Here is a 19,187-nt window from a genome sequence, read left to right on the forward strand (position 1 = left end):
GTTTCTAAACATTGCAAGACATATTCTTCCAACTCTGGCCACAGTTCCTGGTATCACATGGCTGGTTGTTTCCTGCCAGAGAGACCAACACCCCTGGCTCAGGCAGTGTCCAGCATCCTGCAATAGGGAGTGAGTTGATGGACATGGTACAATGTGATTTTTAGAGATCTTCTTTTCTTTTTAAATAAACATCATATTTAACTGTTCTTAGTCTACTGTGGAAAGAAGGGCAAAAGACCCCAGGTTCATGAAAATCTTAACAAAGAACATAGATGGTGTATATATAAGTTAGGGTAATGTCAGCTGCTAAATCAATGAGCCCACAAATTTTAGTAGTCGTTTAATTCAATAACATATACCAGTCCAGTGTGGTTGCTTCTGACGAATAGGTAAAACTGGTCACCTACTTTCTTTCCTCTTGTGACTCTATCAATTCCTGGGGCTTTGGAGTCCTCTGATCTAGCCAGCAGAGAGAGAGAGAGAGAGGGTAGAGAATGCATCCTTGCTTCCTAATTATCTTGATCTTGACACATCACTTTTGCTCACATTCAGCTGAACATTTTTGGTCACATGCTCAACCTAGGTGCAAGGGAGAGGGGAGAGTAGAAAATATAGTGTTTGACCGACAACCTCTTCCAGTGACTGTGGAAGGAAGAGCGTGAATTGTGGTGGACAGTTACATGTCTCTACCACGGGGGGTCATCGGTGTGAGTCTAACATGTCCACGCCGTCACATACACTCCCTCCCTCTCCGGGTACTTTGTGTCCCACAAATCCAGTTCAAGAATTCTAGATGACTTGGTGACATGTGACAATACTATACGATGCTAGAAGAGCTCATTATTTCAGTTTGGTCCCTGTCTTCGTCTGAGTTCCCCAAGATGCAGATCCTGAGGCAAAGATTTGACCACACGTCGTTTATTTGTAAAATGATCCCAGAAAAGACTGGGAGCGGTGGTGTGAGCAAGTGACACAGGGGAGGAAAGGCAACCCAATAAAGGTTTCATTGCCAAGCAAGTGGCCACTGTTGATCTCCCTGGGGGCAACTCTAAGATCCAGGCAGCACAGGCACTCAGAATTCCCCAACCCAAACGGTGTGGGGAGCCGAGGTGTGGATACACCAATGGTCATCATTGTTTGTTTGACGTCTGCTCCCAGGAAACCTTAACATCCAAAGCACGTCTGGCATATAGAGAGGACGGCAGTGGCCAGAGAAAGACCAGGGGCACAGCCTTGCACATGCTGTCTTTTAGGGGAGGGGGAAGCGAGGTGGAGGTACATGGGCATGGCACTGCCAGCCTCTGCCACAGGGCCCGCGGGTGGGTCTGGGAACCCGCGGACCGATTAACCAGCATCATGCTTTCTGTCTCTGGTGTTGTCTCTGCCGTGCAGTGTGCCGGACGAGGAGGTCAAGGCCGCCACCGCGAACACGCAGGTGGTGGAGAGCGAAGAGGAGGCCGCGCTGCTGGAGCGCCTGGCCCGGCGGGAGGAGCGGCGCCAGAAGCGCCTGCAGGAGGCGCTGGAGCGGCAGAGGGAGCTGGACCCCACCATCACCGCCGATGGGAGAGCAGGGAACGATGCCACCGAGGAGGAGAAGGAAGGAAAGAGTGAAAGTCGCCGAGAAAGATATGAGGTGGAGGAAACAGAGGTCGTCACCAAGTCCTCCTACCAGAAGAACGACTGGAGGGATGCCACCGAGGAGAAAAAGAAGGAAGAAGACCAAGGAAAGGAGGAAGAGGAGAAGCCGAAGCGAGGGAGCATCAGAGAGAATCAGGTAGAGGTGCCGGTGGAGGAGGAGAATGCGGTGGAAACTCGAGAAGAAATGCCTTTGAAAAACGGGCAGGTCCATGCGGATGAGCCTGACATAGAGGATGGGAGGGAGCACGGTGCCGAGGAGACGGCCCTGAACGAAAAGGCGGAGGAGGAGGAGGAGGAAAGGGAGAGGGCCCAGGCAGAGAGGCTCAGGCTGGAAGCAGAAGAAAGAGAGAGGGTTGAAGCTGAGCAAGCCCGAAAGCTAGCAGAGGAGGAGAAAGCAAGAAGGGAGGAGGAGGAAAAGGCAGCTGCACGGGAGAGAGCGCGGAGGGAGGCAGAGGAGAGGGAGAGGGCGGAGGAGGAGGCGAGAAGGGCAGCGGAGGAGGAGGAGGCGAGGCAGAGAGCAAAGGCAGAGGAAGCCCAGAAGGCTAAGCTGGAAGAGCAAAACCGTGCAGAGCAGCTAGGAGAGAGAAAGATCCAAGGGGGACAGGTAGAGGAGAACCTAGACGGGAAATGGGTCAGGGAAAAGAAAGGCCAAGAAGAGAAACCTCAGACAGCTGCCCAAAAGAAACAGGTACGGTACACGTTTTTGCACCGTGTGTGTACGTGTTGATGCCTGCGATGTGTGAGAAATGTGATGCACATCGGATTTGGGGCTGAGGCCACGTGCTTGATCATTTGGCAATCTGTTCGGGTTCTTTAGGCCGTAGACATCGGCAAGCATGAGGCCGTTGATTGCTGGCCGAACAGTCAGTCAGCCACACTTGCTGAGACCACCAGAGAGAAATGTGTTGCTCTGGGCTTGCTTGTTTTAAACACCAGGAAAATGAGTGAGCCCAAAGGTGGTAGCTGGGGCAGTGCCATGTTGACCTGTGGTTCTGCACCAGCACCTAAACGCATTCCTTTTCACACCTTTGCTTCTACCCATAGGTCTGCATGAGGCAAGGGCATCTTAAGGCCTCACCCTACCCGTGGGTGCGGCATTTAATAAAAAAATTATAATCGTTGGGGTGGGAAACTGACAAAAAAAAAAAGGAATCGTGATCAGAAATAGCATCTTAAGAAGGCAAAATATACCTGGTAAAACCCTCAAAATCAACTGGTAATAAAGGAGGGAAAGAAGTCAGTTTTGAGGATCTTTAAAAAAAAAAAAAATGTCAAAACCATGGTTGGCATCATGTAGACCTGAGCTTCATGTAAACTTGCAGAAAGCCAGTCCTCTGGGGTGGCATCCATTTATCATTGGCTGGTAATTAAAAGCATATGTGTTGCTTCTTTTGCCATTCGAATGACATATATAAACTGGCATAGCCCCAGGAAGGGTGGAAATTGAGGGGAGGGGTGTGTGAGCTGCAAGAGATTTTTTTTTTTTTTCCTGACTGCAAGTCTGCATTCAAAGCACTGTGCTTCCCCACCACCTGCTCGCATGTCCGCCTTCCATGAGAGTGCTCTGTCACTAAGTATGCATTGCACTGAGGTGGTCTCTCACTTCTGCTTGTGACGAGGGACTCGTGAACACAGCCACTGCTGAGAGGATTAGGAACAAAATGCACCAGACCACACACGAGGTTTGTAAGGAGCACCATGGCCCGCTAGATATCCGTGAGCACAAGGGCAGGCACATTGGAAGGAGGGGGGAGGAACAGATCCAGGCTGCTGTTTGTAACCACTGGGGGCAACGTGAGCACTGACACAGCCGGAGAGAAGTCAGCCTGTGCCACATGCCGTGTGACCAGAGCACCTTCTCACTGGGTTAGAGCTAGAAAGGGCGGCTTTTACATGCGTGATCTTACTATTCGTGAACATGAAAAGGAAGAAGAAAAGGGGACTAAAGGGCAACTTAAGAGAGAAAAGTCCCAAGAAGACAAGCCTGCCTTCAAAAAGGAAGAGGTAAATGTTATTGGGAAATCACCTCATTAATGATAAAGCAGCAGAAAGAGTGTGCCGTGGCATGGCAGGTCAGATGGCCTCTGATGTTTTCCAAGCCCTGACTTAACGATTCGTCGAATGGCGAAACCAGCTTAGAGCATTTCAAAAGCAGTTAAATGTGCCAATCTGCATTTTCTTTTTCTTTTTTTTTTTTTAAAGGCCCTTGATTCCTTTTATATATATATATATGAGCCCAAAGGTGGGCCTATATTTTTTTTTAATTGATTTTTTACAGAGAGGAAGGGAGAGAGATAGAGAGTTAGAAACATCGATCAGCTGCCTCCTGCACACCCTTTACCGGGGATGTGCCCGACCGAAATCAAACCTGGAACCTTTCAGTCTGCAGGCTGACGCTCTATCCACTGAGCCAAACCAGTTTCGGCCAATTGGCATTTTCAAAGAAGAAATAGATGATATCAGAGGGCATTGTAGGCAGCAAGCACTGCATAGTGACATAAATGATCATTCTTGCTGTGAAAAGCTTGAAGAACGCTTCTCTGCTCAATCTTCCCCGCTCTCTATTCTTCTAAGTGCTATTTTCCCCCCTTGAGCCATCCTGCTTTCATTCCCATCAGGGGAAATATTTCCAACTCGCTTTGATGAATGATTTAACTTCTCAAAGGAGAAACACCCCTACGTCTCAGTAGAAAATTTGATGCACTGAAGATGTTATTTGGTTTTTGAAAGGAAACTTGGGCAAAATGTTCTGCATTGCATTTGTGAGGCACACACAGGTGCTGGCGCCAGGGTATTGGCCTGCAGGTAAGTAATCAGTGAGCGGGCCAGTGGCTGCCGCAAAGAGAAGGTCATAATCTGATGTCATCGAATTGCCACATCAGAAAGCCCAATTTTGTTTTGCCCACCGTGCTTATGCTAGCCTCAAGGAATTCTAAAAGTTGTGAGCATGGTAAAACTAAATTATCAAAATTGAAAGAGTTTAAGCACTTTGCTCGTGAACTGATTTGTAGCTATTTTTTTTAAATATGTTTTTATTGATTTTTTTTTGTTTTTTGTTAGAGAGAGAGAGAGAGAGAGAGAGAGAGGGGGGGGGGGGGGGGGAAGGAAAGGAGAGGGATAGAGAGATAGAAACACCAATGAGAGAGGAACATCATTGATCAGCTCTCTTCTGCATGGCTCCCACTAGGGATCAAGCCCGAAACTTGGGCATGTGCCCTGACCGGGAATTGAACTTGCAACCTCTTAGCTCCTGGGTCATCGCTCAACCACTGAGCCACACCGGCTGAGCTGACCTGAAGCCATTGGCGCCAACTCAAATGGGGTCTTGCTACATTTCTCTACCCATTGCGGCATATGTTAAGAAACAGAGGGGGAGAAATCCATAATTGGAAAAGATAACCAGATTTAATAGGGGGTGATTGTTTTTTAAGCGTTTTTTCCTAAAATGCATGTAAAAATCCTTAGTTCCTGTGATATTTATTTTGTTTAAGATGCCTGTTCCTCCTTGCTTCTAAAAAAATGCATGGTGGTTTGGGATTGAACGCCTAGTGTGAACTCTGTCCATGTAGAGGAAGGAGAAAGCGTCAATGCTGATAACTGGAAAACTGAATTTGGCTCCAATGAGGCAGCTAAGGAAATGGTTGAACATGTGGGAAAACAGTGTTCTCATTTTGTAACAGAAGAACGCTACAAAAAAAAAAAAAAAAAAAATGAAAGTTACCTCGGAACTAAACTCCAGCAGAAATATCCCACAGGGTTCTTCTCTAGAGCTAGTGTTTGGTGAGGAAATCTCTACAGGAAGGAGAGGGCATGAAACCATAGCTCAGTGATTAAGTTTATGTTGGGGATGGGGAGCTGGAAAAGCACGTTTGGACTCTGTGCTCTAAATTTAACTCATTTCATTAGTCTCTGGTGAACGTTCAGGGATCTGAGCATCCTGGTCTGTGTGCCCTGTGGGAGCTGGGAAGCGCTCGCACAGCCATCCGGATCCTCCCTTTGCCTCTTCCAGACAAGACCCCCATGCAACACTGTCCCGGGTCCAATGACTTCAGAGCTGCCTCTTTCCCAGTGTGCTCTACAGCACATTCTACTGACCCAAACCCCCCCCCCCTTTTTTTTTATATATAAGGCCTCTGCACAGGATTAAAAAATTTTTTTTGTTAATCTGCCATTCCTATTTTAACATTGCCTACATAAGTTACTAGTTGAATGACTAGGTTTTCCCCTCTCCAGCTAGCTGTGTGGTTGCTGTATATAAATGACTTTATATCATGTTTTATGGGATTTAGCCATTTTAAAGACCCTTCGCCTTTTTTTTAATTTCCTTTTTGTTAAAAAAAAAAAATTAAGAAGGCTTTTCTTTCAAGGAGCAATGCAGGATCTGTCAACCACAATAAACACAAACATCATGTAAGCCTTCTTAGAGAAAGCATGTCCAGAAGTTGCTCCAACACCTTACAGAGCATCTTTCTCCCCTGTGGTTGAACTCTTTTTTTTTTTAAGTGTAGAAAACATTGGATTGCTTGTGGCAATGGATGGCAGATGATCACCAACCTTGAAATTTAATGTAGCTTTTTGCTCTCCTCTCCAACCATAAAACGTCTCTTTTTTAGTTCTTCACCCTAAAGCTCTCCCACTTTCTCTTTACCTCCGACCACTCCCCCCACACACATACAGCCTTCTCCCACCTCTAACAGAAAAACAGCTTCTGGGGAAGTTGTTCCTACTGTGTGAAAACTGACATTCATGCATCTAGTCCAAATCTCCCCAAGGATGGTGTGCATGCGCATTACTTGAGCCCTTAGGGAACACAGAACCTGACTGGTGGGCTCTGGGTAGAGTCTGAGCTTCTAGTGAGGTCTGTGTTGTCCGTAGTCCAGACTTTCAGTAGCGAAGACAGTCTTGAGTTATATACTGGGACCCAAAGAAGGAACCGAGGCTTCTGAGTCTAACCAACATGCATTAAAACCTAATCTGAAAAGAACAGTAAATTGTACCTGTTCTTATCACTCTTCTGGAGTCAAATAATGCAAAACAATAAACTACAAAGACTGACATAGCAGTCCTTTATGGCCTGCGCACTTGACATTTTGAAGGTCTCTGGCATGTGTTCATTTCGCTGGAATTCCCGCCCCACACACCCCATATATTATCCCATTGGATGTCCCAAATATCCAGTTTTAGCCAAATGATCATATTTGGCCAGCCTTCCATTTGCTAATGTTATCTGTCCATGAAGCACATTAACATTTTCAGGACACTTGGCTACCCATTAATCGATCAGCACAGATTTCCTGAAACATTATGACCTAGATCTGATGCTTTTCCCAAATGACTCAGAATCCCATGGGCTTGGGTTAAATCTGCTATCGATCCGCTGTGCTCCTTAAAGTAAAATGTAAAGGCGTTGTGGAATTGCTTTACTTATTCAATTCCCAAAAAGATAAAATAATTTGCAAACTCAAATTATCATGCTTTCACTGGGAATTTTCCCAAGGAAGTCTTCCAAAGAGAATATACACATCACATCTACCGTAGCCTTTGCCAATAAAGGCAGAGCTTGAAGGAAACATGTATTGTTTTACAAATCTATTTTACATACATTTTTGGTCAGTAAATTAGATCATGTAGTTAGGAAGAATGGAAATGTCTCTGACCCCAAAATGGGAAACGTTAGTTCAAGGGTATTTCATCTATTTCACAAACAATGAGGTTTGACTCTGAATTTGTTTCATGCGTTTTCTAAAATGGGACCCCTTTGTCCCCAAATTTATATCCCCAGATACTTCTTAGCCAAGATATGTAATTCAGTCCATGGTTTCCGGAGCTGTATCCAACCATGGTAAACTAACACAAGAAGAGACCCTGCCGGCTCCTGCCTGCCCATGAGGTCTGATTTAGGATTGGGCAAGGACAGACACCAAGTGGTAGAACAAGTCAGGAGCTTCCTTCTCTTCTCTGTAACCCCTCAGGACAAATGAGAGGATAAGAGGGAAATGAAAGGATGAAGGATTAGGAAGGGATCATCTAGCCTAACCTCCACTTTTTATGTGTGTGGAGTCAACATCTCTGAGAAGTCAGGCTACTTAATCAAAGGAACACGGCTAGTTTGTCAGTAGCACTGGAGCCAACATTCAGGTTTCCTGACTTCCAGACAAAGCTCTCAGAGAGAATGGCAAGACAATAGCTCCCTTCATCTCCCAGCTGAATGCCCCTGGGAGCAAGGTTAAAGTTTTAACCAAGTGGGACCACATGATAGTTGCCCATTAAATTGCTACAGAATAGCCCATCCATAGTAATTTAACCAACTAATACCCAAAGAAGGAGATCAGGGGAAGGACTATGGAAGGCTCATCAGTAAAGATTATTTTTAAAGAGTGTTTTCCTTAGTAAAACATGCACTTTAATAGTAAGTGTTCAGAGAGTATCTGAAGACTAACTGGACAGAAGTGAGATCTCAGGGAAGGGGAGACCATCTAGGCAGCATCTCAAATCTTAAGCACTTCTCCCCACCCTTGCTCCGTAGGCTCCTTTAAAACATTAGTGCTCTCTCTGTTTGTCTCGGAAAGTGCAGCATGGAACCTCCCCTGTTTTTACACTCATCTTTTAAGGATGGGTGAGATAATGTAGGTAAATAATTTGTACTCCTTTACCCCTCCCCAAAAAAAATCTATGTAAATTCAGTCTACTTTGAAATAATCTCTTATTTACCATGAGGAACTTGTAACGTGAAACCCATAAAATGTTACAGTTAATACCTGTCCTTCACGTATGACATTTTGTGACTCACAAGAATCACAAAACCACTTCTGGAGACTAGATTATTGCCTACTTTGGAAGTCAAGGTAAACCCTGGAATTGTTCCCATTACATTCTAACATAGTGTTTTGGATGACTGACTACTAACATGGTCCCATAGACCTCTGAGTCATCCCCTTGAAGGCAGGTTATTGTGTCCTCTGTCCTGAAGATCCTAGTTACTTTTTTAAAAATATATTTTTATTGATTTTAGAGAGGAAGAGAGAGAATCATTGATCAACTGCCTCCTGCACATCCCCTATTTGGGTACAAGCCCGCAACCCAGTCAAGTGCCCTTAACCGGAATTGAACCAGGACCCTTCAGTCCGCAGTCCACTGAGCCAACCCAGCCAAGGCCCTAGTTAATTTTTTTATTAGGATACTAGGGTCTCCTCCTCTGATATTAGTAAAACTGGCCTGGCAGATCTGGTTAACCTATCAGATTTTCTCTTTCCTTCTCAACTCACTTGTGTTCTTTATCCAAGAAGAAACCTGTCCAAGCAACCTGACATTTTCCATCAAGGCCACCCCAATAGTCATTCTTTCTACTGGGAACTGCAAGCAACCACTCATGTGGATGGAGTTTCAAGAATGTAATAGTTTTTAATGGTAACACCTCCAGTGAATTCTAAAATAAAGTCCCCAGTGAAATCAGGAATGATCTTGACCTCCTAAAACTGTGGTCAAGGTCTTTGCTCAGAGGCTGGAGAACCATAGCTCATGCTCCAAGAATTTCCTCTGACCCCATCTCTGCCACATTGTTCTACGGTGGTTTGTTTTACTTTTGAGGTTTCTGGCTTCCTAACAATTTGGGGTCTTATTTGGTGATACCAACCAAAACCTAATACGATTTTTATTGTTATGTTCCTTCCTGATGTGTACTGTTGGTTAGATCAAAGACGAGAAGATTAAAAAAGACAAAGAGCCCAGAGAAGACGTGAAGAGCTTCTTGGATGGAAAGAAGGGATTTACAGAAGTGAAGTCGCAGAATGGAGAATTCATGACCCACAAGCTTAAGCACACCGAGAATACCTTCAGGTGAGACGTAGCGACTAACAGTGACTGTGTTCACATGTGAAAAACAAATCAGCCTCCTCTCCTGTGCCTCGGGACAGGGAGCGCTGAACAGGCAACATGCTTTTGTTGTGAGGTCATTGGCCATTGTCTCAGGGATACTCAGTCAGCAGGCCGGGCTATCAGTCACTAACAGAAGACCACGGTCATTGCTCAGGCAGAGTGTAATCCACCTTTCCCATAATTTAGCAATGTAGGTTAGGCCTGGCATCCAAGCTTTTGTCCCTGGCCTAATATGCTCATGTAAGATCAGTGTAGTAGAAAGCAGTATGCCTGGAGTTAATATCTTTGATTCATTCTCTATGTGGTCCAGGCAACTTGATGAGACCTTCTCAATACTACTTTCAAAATTGTATTTTCTAAAGGTTGTCAATAAATAATGCATAAAACTAGGATTATTCTGTGGCCAAATATTTGGGAAACATTTGGTTAAACCCATGGTCAGCAAACTGCAGCTTGTGAGCCACATGCAGCTCTTTGGCCCCTTGAGTGTGGCTCTTCCACAAAATACCACGGCCTGGGTGAGTCTATTTTGAAGAAATGGCGTTAGAAGAAGTTTAAGTTTAAAAACTTTCGCTCTCAAAAGAAATTTCAATCGTTGTACTGTTGATATTTGGCTCTGTTGACTAATGAGTTTGCCGACCACCGGGTAAAACTGAGTTAATCATTTCTCTTTGCCACAGGACTTGGAAAGCACTTGGTGTTAGTTTGTAATGGGAACCTCTGAGAGGGAGGAAGAAGACATCCAACTAATATTCCATTTTGTACCCCTTGGTAACCCCTCTTGTATAACTTCAGCGTCTCCTCCTCATCCCATTATGTTGAAAATCTGGGCAATTGGTTTTAGGACAAGTAAATGAGCACTTAAGAGTTCCAAGCCAATTTTGTAGAAGGACTCAAGTTGCAGATGCCTTCCATGGACAATTCTCTGGGCACCATTCCTACCTCTGTGCCCCCATTCCTATTGTGCCCCATGTTCTGGAAGAGTCTGGGTCCCTATAACGTGGATTCCCACGCAGCCTTGCCTGTAGACCCTGTATTTCTGAACACTTCAAATAAGGAAGTCCCCGAGCAGTCCCCAAGTTGTACAGAAGTCAGACATGGGCCTCACAGTGAAGCCTTTGTCACATACAGAAGCAAGCACAGCTACTGGGGACGGATGTGTCCAGCCCCTCTAAGAGACTAACATGGGTCAACATAATCGCCCCCACACAGTTTTTCTAATAAAACTTTGAGCAGAAACCGCATCACATTTCACCAATAGAAAGCCTAAATTGACAGGAAAATAGATATAAAAAAATTAAGAGTTTGTCAGGAACTTAATGGAAAATCTAGAAAGCGAGTGGATTCAGGCAGGTAAGCCGAGCCAAAAGCTTGCTGAAGTGTCAGCAGGTTAATGTTTTAAAAGCCCTGGAACAGCATCAAGTTCATGAGACGTGTTCAATGCAATCACTGTTGGCAATCCTAACAGTGTTCGTGTTTTGCTGTTGGGTAGTTTAAAATCTGTTTTATGGGTATGAATACATTTTTGTTGTTGTTGTTGTTGCTAAGAGAAATAATGCTGTAAAAAAAAATCTGTCAGTAGAAAGTTTGGTTAACAATTAGCAAGCTTGCCAACCAGCTTTAGCCAAATTCAAATTAATAATTAACATCTTCGTTGTGTGGCAGGGAGTTGGGTAATTCCACCGAGAGAAAAGTCAGCAGGGATGCCAACGGGTTGCGTTCTAACTTAGGACCCTTACATGTGACTCTTCAATTTTCATCTTTGGGCAGACAAAAATGACAGAAACAGAAAGTTTTTGTTTAGCTGCCAACGTGTGTTAGTTTTAGTTTCAGTAGAAATCGGTGATGATAGAAGCGGAAATGCCTGGTTTTGCTCCATGAAGTGAGGAGCTGGGGAGGAAGAGCCTCTATTTAGATTGGCATCGTGTCTACCAGCCTCACTGAAAACAAGCTGTGTGTTTTTTGAAAATGTATTTATTTCTTTTTGTTAATCCTCACCCGAGGATATTTTTTCCATTGAGTTTTAGAGAGAGTGGAAGGGAGGGAGGGGGAAAGAGAGAGAGAAAAATATCTATGTGGTTGCCTCCAACAGGCTGGGGAGTACCCGGGTACATGCCCTTGATTGGGAATCAAACTCACAATCCTTTCAGTGTGCAGTCCGATGCTCTACCACTGAGCCACACCTGCCAGGACACAGCTGTGTTCTTAATGGTGAAAGGTCTGATATTCTTCACTTAAAATCCAAAGAAGCCAAGGATAGCAGAGAGAGCATTCTAGAAGAAATTTTCGTATTTTTCATGACACCCTAATGCTGAGGGCATGGCAGCACATCTGAGCAGAGGTTATATGGACAAAACTCTTGTTCCTGTTTTGAGCATAATTCCTTGTGTTTGATTTAATTACTGTCTCCTTTCATTTCTGTTTTCTTATAACTAGATCATGTTCTCTAAGAGATGACATAAAAATCTCAATTCAAGGAACAAGTTTATGGAGCTAGATTATACCAACGTTTTATAGATACTACAGAACAAGAGTTTGTTTTGCTTTCTTTTTTTTGGGAGGGGGAGGAATTAAAGTTTTTTTCTGATTGTCAGAAAAATTGTATCTATTATAAAACATTCAGAAAATAGAAGTATAAAAATAAGTACCCACCACCCAAAGATAACAATAGTAATATTTTTACAGATTTTTATGTATATATATTCATAATAGAAACTCATATATAGGCAGCATGTATATGTGTGGGTTTAATTATAAATCTACATTTTAAATTGATTCTTGCATTATGCATAGCAATGCACCTTAGCTAGCCTTCTGTACCAATGAACATAAGTCTACAGCGAATGATGTTAGCCTGTTCCACCGGATGGAAGGATTATGGTGTATTCAACCAGTCCCAATAGTGGCATTCTGAATGTCCAAAATGAAGACTGAGCGACATCTAGTGGAATCTAGAGAAGTTTCTGCGAGGCATGTGTTTTGCTCATCCAACTGAACACTACGGTACTAACATGATGAACACGAGAGAGTAAATGTCTCTGAAGCTGGAAAGACCTTAAGTTAACTGAGAGAACAGATTTCCTCTCTCATGTCACAAGTCTGTAAACTTAGAAGACCTGAAAGAGGAACATCAAGTTTTAAGGGGCCGCCTAACTTGGATTGAGTTTAAAATAAAAGAATTCACTTTTAACCTTCAAGTGCCTAGAATAAGATTTTTTTAAATTGAATTTTAGAGAGAGAAGAAGGGAGAGTGAGAGAAAAGGAGAAACATCAATGTAAGAGTGAAATATCGATTGGCTGCCTCCTGCACATCCCCCACTAGGGATTAAGTCAGCAATCGGCATGTGCCCTTACAAGGTAGCAAACCATAGACCTTTCCTATATATGGGACGCTGCCCAACCAACTGAGCCACACCAGCCAGGGCTAGAATAAAATTTTTAACCTCAACTCTTAATAAAAAATAATTTTTACATCATGACCCAGTGATGCCTACCTGCGTAACTGAAACCAGCAAGTCAAGAAATGGTCATTTGCTTTGCTCTCTGCAATGCACTCTGATGTTTCCTAGTTCATTTTTTTTTTTAATGCTGGTTACTGTCCACTGAATTGATTTTCTGACCTACAGCTTGAAAAGCATTGTTCTAAAGGGAATAGTATATCCAGAACCTCAGTGTTTTAAAAGCATCTGATCTGCACATAAGATCAATATTAGTAATTGTGTGATCTTAACTATTTTCTGTTTTATTCTTCCTCTTGCTCCATAGCTACCATAGAAACACTGTGCCATTCTCCACATGGAATAAATGGTGCTAGACGGTATAATTCATCTGTTACTCAGATAACTATGTTGGACACAGGCTATGTTCAGATCTAGTTAAGAATGCCCTCACTACTTGTTAATTAATATTTAAATAAGATTTTTTATTTTTTATGGCTAAATAATATTCCACTGTAAATATGTACCTTTTTTTTTTTTTACCTATCCACCCATCAGTGAACACTTCAGTTGTTTCCATATCTCGGCTGTTGTAACTAATGCTGCAGTGAACGTGGGGGTGTAGATATCGTTTGGAATCAGTGTTTTCCTTAATTGTGGGGTCATATGGGAGTTCTGTTTTTAATGTTCTGAGGAACCTCCATACTGTTTTTCATAGTGGTCGTACCATTTTACAATCCCATTTGCCCCTGTGGTATAGTTGAGGAAACCCAGGGTAAGTGGCAGAGCGGGGACTCAGATTCAGACCTGGAGATGCCAGCTGGGCCCCAGCCTGCCTGTTGGGTTGGTGTGAGGATCTATTGCCCAGTGACAGGCAGTGGAGATTTCTGTGTGGGAGGCCGAGCCTGCAGACCACATCCCCTCCCTCTGGGAAAGGCTGCAGGTGGACATGTGTCAAACTCTTCTCATCCCTTTCTCTCCCCCAACCAGCCGCTCTGGAGGGAGGGCCAGTGAGGCCAAGGAGGCGGAAGGGGCTCCCCAAGTGGAAGCTGGCAAGCGCCTGGAGGAGCTGCGCCGCCGTCGTGGGGAGACTGAGAGCGAAGAGTTCGAGAAGCTCAAACAGAAGCAACAAGAGGCAGCCCAGGAGCTGGAGGAGCTGAAGAAGAAGAGGGAGGAGCGAAGGAAGGTCCTGGAGGAGGAAGAGCAGAGGAAGAAGCAGGAGGAAGCAGAGCGGAAAGTCAGAGAGGAGGTAAGGAGGGCGCCGCCCGCCCAGCCATCGGCACCCCTACTTACTCAAACCCCTGAGCACCTATCTCTGGTGACCCTTCTGGCCCAGAGGATAATGTCTTCCCAGGTGAAATGCTGCTGCTCTTTTGAGCATGGACTCCATGAACACATTTTAAGGATAAATAAACTTAACTGTGTGCTAAGCACGGTTCCCAAAACCTTTATACATCTTCATTTATCCAGTTCTCATAAGAACAGGTAGTCTTGTCCCTGTTTTACAGATGAGGAAATTGAGGCACGGAGAAGAGTTTTTTGTTTGTTTTGTAATTTCCCCAAGGCCCCACTTGTCTTAATCCATTACCTTATATGGCCCCTCCATAAAGAACAGTAGAGAGCAGAGCATGAGAATCAAGAGTGACATGATGAGTTTTTTGGTGTGTTTTGTTTGTTTGTTTGTTTGTTTGAATATATTTTATTGATTTTTTTTACAGAGAGGAATGGAGAGAGAGAGAGCTAGAAACATCGATGAGAGAGAAACATCCATCAGCTGCCTCCTTCACACCCCCCACTGGGGATGTGCCCGCAACCAGAGTATGTGCCCTTGACTGGAATCGAACCCGGGACCCTTCAGTCCGCAGGCTGATGCTCTATCCACTGAGCCAAACCGGTTTCGGCTGGTTTTTGTTTTTTGTTGTTGTTGTTGTTGTTTTGGACATTTGAAGAATTTTTATAGAGATGGTTTTTAAAAATAGGTTTTGGGCTTTTTTAGTGGAAGAGTCTAAATTTTCACAGTCAGGGGACACTTTGTGCTCTGTTCATCGCTGTGTACCCAGGATACAAACCCAGTGCCAGGCTTGTAGCAGGAACCCAGTAATTAGAGCCCATGAATTTGTTCCATATTTTAAGACAGGACTGAAAGCAACAAATAAAGTTACCAAAAGGCTATTTTGAAAACTGAAAAAGTGCTTAACCACCCACAACTTACACTGCTACTTTTTACAGGATGCATACTTTTCTTTCATCCTGAGCTACATTATTATTCTCATTTTATGAGCAAAGAAATGGAAATCCAATAGTTTGGTTATCAGTGGGGTGCTCTTGGGTGCTGCTAGAATAAGAATTTCCCGGAGTCCCCCTGGGAGGATGAGGTATCGTGGAAAGTTTTCTTTCTGTGGAATTAAACCCCTGAGTTTCCAAGGCCCATCTCCCTCCATCCGCCAAGGAAAAGGTCCCGTCTCATCCTCAGCAGAGCGAGGACTGAAGCCGGTGTCCAGAGTTTCTGTCCCCTATTTGCACAGTCCAGACCAGCATGAGGCTAGCTCAGCTTGTGTTCCCAGCTGCAGTCCATTGCATGTGGGGTTCGCATGTTTGTGGGCCATGCATGTGGCTTCTAGGGTCACATGAATACGGAGGGAACGTGGGTGAGTGCAAGCAAGAAGGAGCAAAGCAAGAGAAACAAACAAACAAACAAAAAGAGAATCCCTTTGTCTCAGGGTTTTAACCTTCTAAGATTTCACACTTAAAGTGGCTCCAGCCCTTCAGCCAATTCTCTTTGTCTCCAGGTTAGAATCCAGACAAGCACCTTCCCTGAGGACCCTGACTTGACTGCACATGCTTCCTCCTTCTCTTTTGTCCCCCAGTGATCTGCAGGAAATAGACCAGAGGTTCACTGTGGAGGATGATAGCCACGCTTATAATGCCCGGCTTCCCTCTGCTCCTTTCCTATTATTAATATTAATGATTAGCTAGTTACAGTGGAAATGGTTTGAATGACTTGTGTGAAGTTCCTTGACTAACCCGTGGTGGGATCAGTACTGGGACCCAGCTTCTCCCAATTAGCCCGGAAGTCTTCTCACCAATCTTGGGGAACACTGATCTCCCATCATTCAAAAGATGCAGAAAGACTTCATTTCTTGCTGACTTGGATCCTATGTAAATATTCCCTAAACTGTGTGGAACGTTTGGATAAATGGCCCCAAAATCTCCTCCAAGTCCAGCTGTCTACGCGCCAATGATCTCTGGTTAGGAAGTAATGGGGATAAAAGGGCGTTTTAGAACCAAACATACCTGGGCTTGTATCCTGACAGCCGCTTGCAAGCTGGGACCTTGGAAAAGTTACTGGAAGACTCTGGGACTTCCCTTCCTTATCCGTGAAACACCTATTTCCAGGGTTGTGGTGATGATCAAATAGACCATTGTATTCACAGTGTCTGGTACATCATTGGCACTGAGGTAGTGGCAGTTATAATCATTGTTACTGTTATTAGTTAGCAGAGATCACCAAAGAAGGCAGAATGAATTCTTAGGGTTGGATTGAATTGGAAATTGTTTTATCTCACCTCCTGCCAATAAAACGTAGACTGCGAGGCTTGAAAGCAACAGGAATTCTTTCTCACAGTTCTGGAGGCTGAGAAGTCCAAGAACAAGGCCTGCAGACTCTGTGCCTGGTGAGGGGGGAGCTTCTGGGTCATAGGCGGCCGTTTTCTCCCTGTGTCCTTACATGATGGAAGGAGCCAGGGAGCTCCTGGGGTCTTTTTTTAAGGCACTAATCCCACTCAGGAGCGCTTCACCCTCAAGACCTAATCACTGTCAATGTTGTCACACTGGGGGTTAGGATTTCAACCTATGAATTTTGGGGAGACACAGTCATCGTTTATAGCACACTGGATCCTTCTGCAACATCCTCTGACAGGTGGACATAAATTCTCTTCTTGAGAATATCCAGTGATACAGATCTCACAATTCAAAATTTACAAAACACAACATACATCTCTCAAAATCATTCACAGAGGATGTGCGACTAAATCAGAGACCTGGAGTTGTTGCCTGAGAGAGAAGTAGGGGACAGCATTTTAGGCCAGGAATGAAGGCACAGAGGGGTAATGAGACAAGTTGTGGATATCTGTGATTTCACTGTTATGGTGCAACTGCCTGCCTCATTTCAGGTTTGTCAAACCATCTAAAATAACCTACTCTGTTGAGGTGGGCACAACCATAAAATCATCTCTTGTACAGTTTGACAAATGCGGTACCATAGATTTATATAACTTTGCACGTAAGTTGTCTGTCTCACTGTCTTCACACTCTTCTAGGAACTAAGAAGATATCTATATGAATTTCACATAATTCAGAAATGAAAGTCAATGCTAAATGACTTGATAGGATGATGATGATAATGATGATGATCACCATACTGAGCACTAGTCTAAGCATTTTACATGGGCTCCTTAAAGCCCTGTTCAGTGGGTTCCATTGTTATCATCCCCATTTTACAGATGAAAAGACTGAGGCACAGAGCAGTTAAGCAATGTGGTCAAGGTCTCAGTTGGGAAGTAGCAGAACAAGGCTTAACCTCTAGTGACCATCCTTGAGGACCCAGTGCATTCACTCTAGAGAACCTGGGTCTTTTCTCTCTGGGACCTGTGCCCTTTCTTCTACAGCACCCATTCCCCTGGCCTTGAACCTGATGCTGATGTCCTTGTAACTTGTTCCTTCCCTCTGAAGGAAGAGAAGAGAAGGCTAAAGGAGGAGATTGAAAGGCGAAGGGCAGAAGCTGCTGAGAAACGGCAGAAGATGCCAGAAGATGGCTTAGCAGAAGACAAGAAACCATTCAAATGTTTCACTCCCAAAGGTTCATCTCTCAAGGTATTTCCCCCCCAGAAATCCTCCTTATAATACTGCTACTATATCTTAGAAACTTGATTTTAGCCTTTAAGTTCTTGATTATCCAAAGCCTTGACTCCCTTTATCTTTTTGCTCCTTTGTTCAGCCATTTCACAACTTTCCTTTGTTTTCAACATATGCAAAGGAGAGAAATAAAGTGGGGAAATGTGTATTAGATGCTGGCTCCTCATGCTGTCGGCTCTGAGGGTCTCACTTCTGTTGCAGTCCTATTAAATAATAACATTCCCTGGTGGCTTCGCTTGGATTCCCCCTCAATAAGACCTATAGCACTTTCTTGGTCATAACTGTTTGCTAATACTGACAGGTGATGTGTGACAGAGATTATTTCCAGCCTGGTGTTGGGTATCATAAGGAGTCAACAATATTTGCTGACTATAAAGAACATTTGGATTTAAGTGATGCCGTTTCAGTAAAATATAATGTTTAATTTAGTAGCTTTAGTTTTAGCAAAAAAATAAAATAAAAAAATAAAAATAAATATATATATATATATATATATATATATATATATATATATACAGTGTGTGTATATATATATATATATATATATATACACACACACACACACACACACACACACACATACTAAAGACTAATGAGCTGCCCATCTAGTGTATATCTATCACAGTTTCTCTGGGTTTATTTTTTTGTTTCCCATTTGGGCCAATGGGGGCTTTGTGGGAGGTCTCAGTCATCACTGATGAGCTGTGCCCCAGTCTCACTCCCCCCCCACCCCATCTTCTACTTTCAGGGCAAATTAAGTTCAGCAATAGGCTTGACAGCTATCAAATCAGGAAACCAGGCTAAGCCCTGAGTGAATAGTTCCCACCCCCTGGTTATCTTCCTTATTTGACCCTATTACTTACCAAATATATGATCAAAACATTGTGGAAATTTTTCTTAATCAAAGACCCTGGTACATCTATACTCATAAAAACATGTCCTAAAGGGTACCAGCATGTATTATTTTTTAAATTGCTGCTAAGAAAGTAGATCTTAAAAGTTCTCATCACAAAAAGAAAAAAACAATGTTGTCAGGTGATGGATATTAGCTAGACTTATTGTAATGATCATCTTGCAGTATATTCAAATATTGAATCATTGTGTTGTACACCTGAAGCTAAAATAATGTTACATGTCAATTGTACCTTAATAAAGAAATAAGTAGAAAAAAAATTTAAATTATGCCAGGAGGCAAAAAAATAAATTATTGCTATGGTCTTGAAATGCAGTTATTTTGCCATTGATTTAAATTATTTCAAAGGCATTTTTACTTTATTTCTGTCTAGTCTTCAATTGGCCTCCAGAACTTCATATTTCTCTACA

At 43.6% G+C, this 19,187-nt stretch overlaps 1 protein-coding gene across 8 annotated transcripts in view; it reads left to right on the forward strand.

The window, feature by feature from the left end:
* CALD1 (caldesmon 1) overlaps positions 1-19,187 on the forward strand; it is a 186,323-nt gene that overhangs the window by 156,487 nt on the left and 10,649 nt on the right. For 6 of the 8 annotated variants that reach the window (XM_045576937.1, XM_045576930.1, XM_045576945.1 and 3 more), the window contains 5 exons: positions 1,393-2,326; positions 3,565-3,642; positions 9,329-9,474; positions 13,941-14,199; positions 17,682-17,822. In XM_045576937.1, the coding sequence (XP_045432893.1) occupies positions 1,393-2,326; positions 3,565-3,642; positions 9,329-9,474; positions 13,941-14,199; positions 17,682-17,822 (1,558 nt within the window). The remainder of the gene's footprint in view (positions 1-1,392; positions 2,327-3,564; positions 3,643-9,328; positions 9,475-13,940; positions 14,200-17,681; positions 17,823-19,187) is intronic. The other 2 variants (XM_045576951.1, XM_045576955.1) reach the window with 1 other exon arrangement.

This window comes from Pipistrellus kuhlii, unplaced genomic scaffold (assembly GCF_014108245.1).
Source record: "Pipistrellus kuhlii isolate mPipKuh1 unplaced genomic scaffold, mPipKuh1.p scaffold_m20_p_10, whole genome shotgun sequence".
In the NCBI taxonomy this organism is placed as follows: Eukaryota; Metazoa; Chordata; class Mammalia; order Chiroptera; family Vespertilionidae; genus Pipistrellus; species Pipistrellus kuhlii.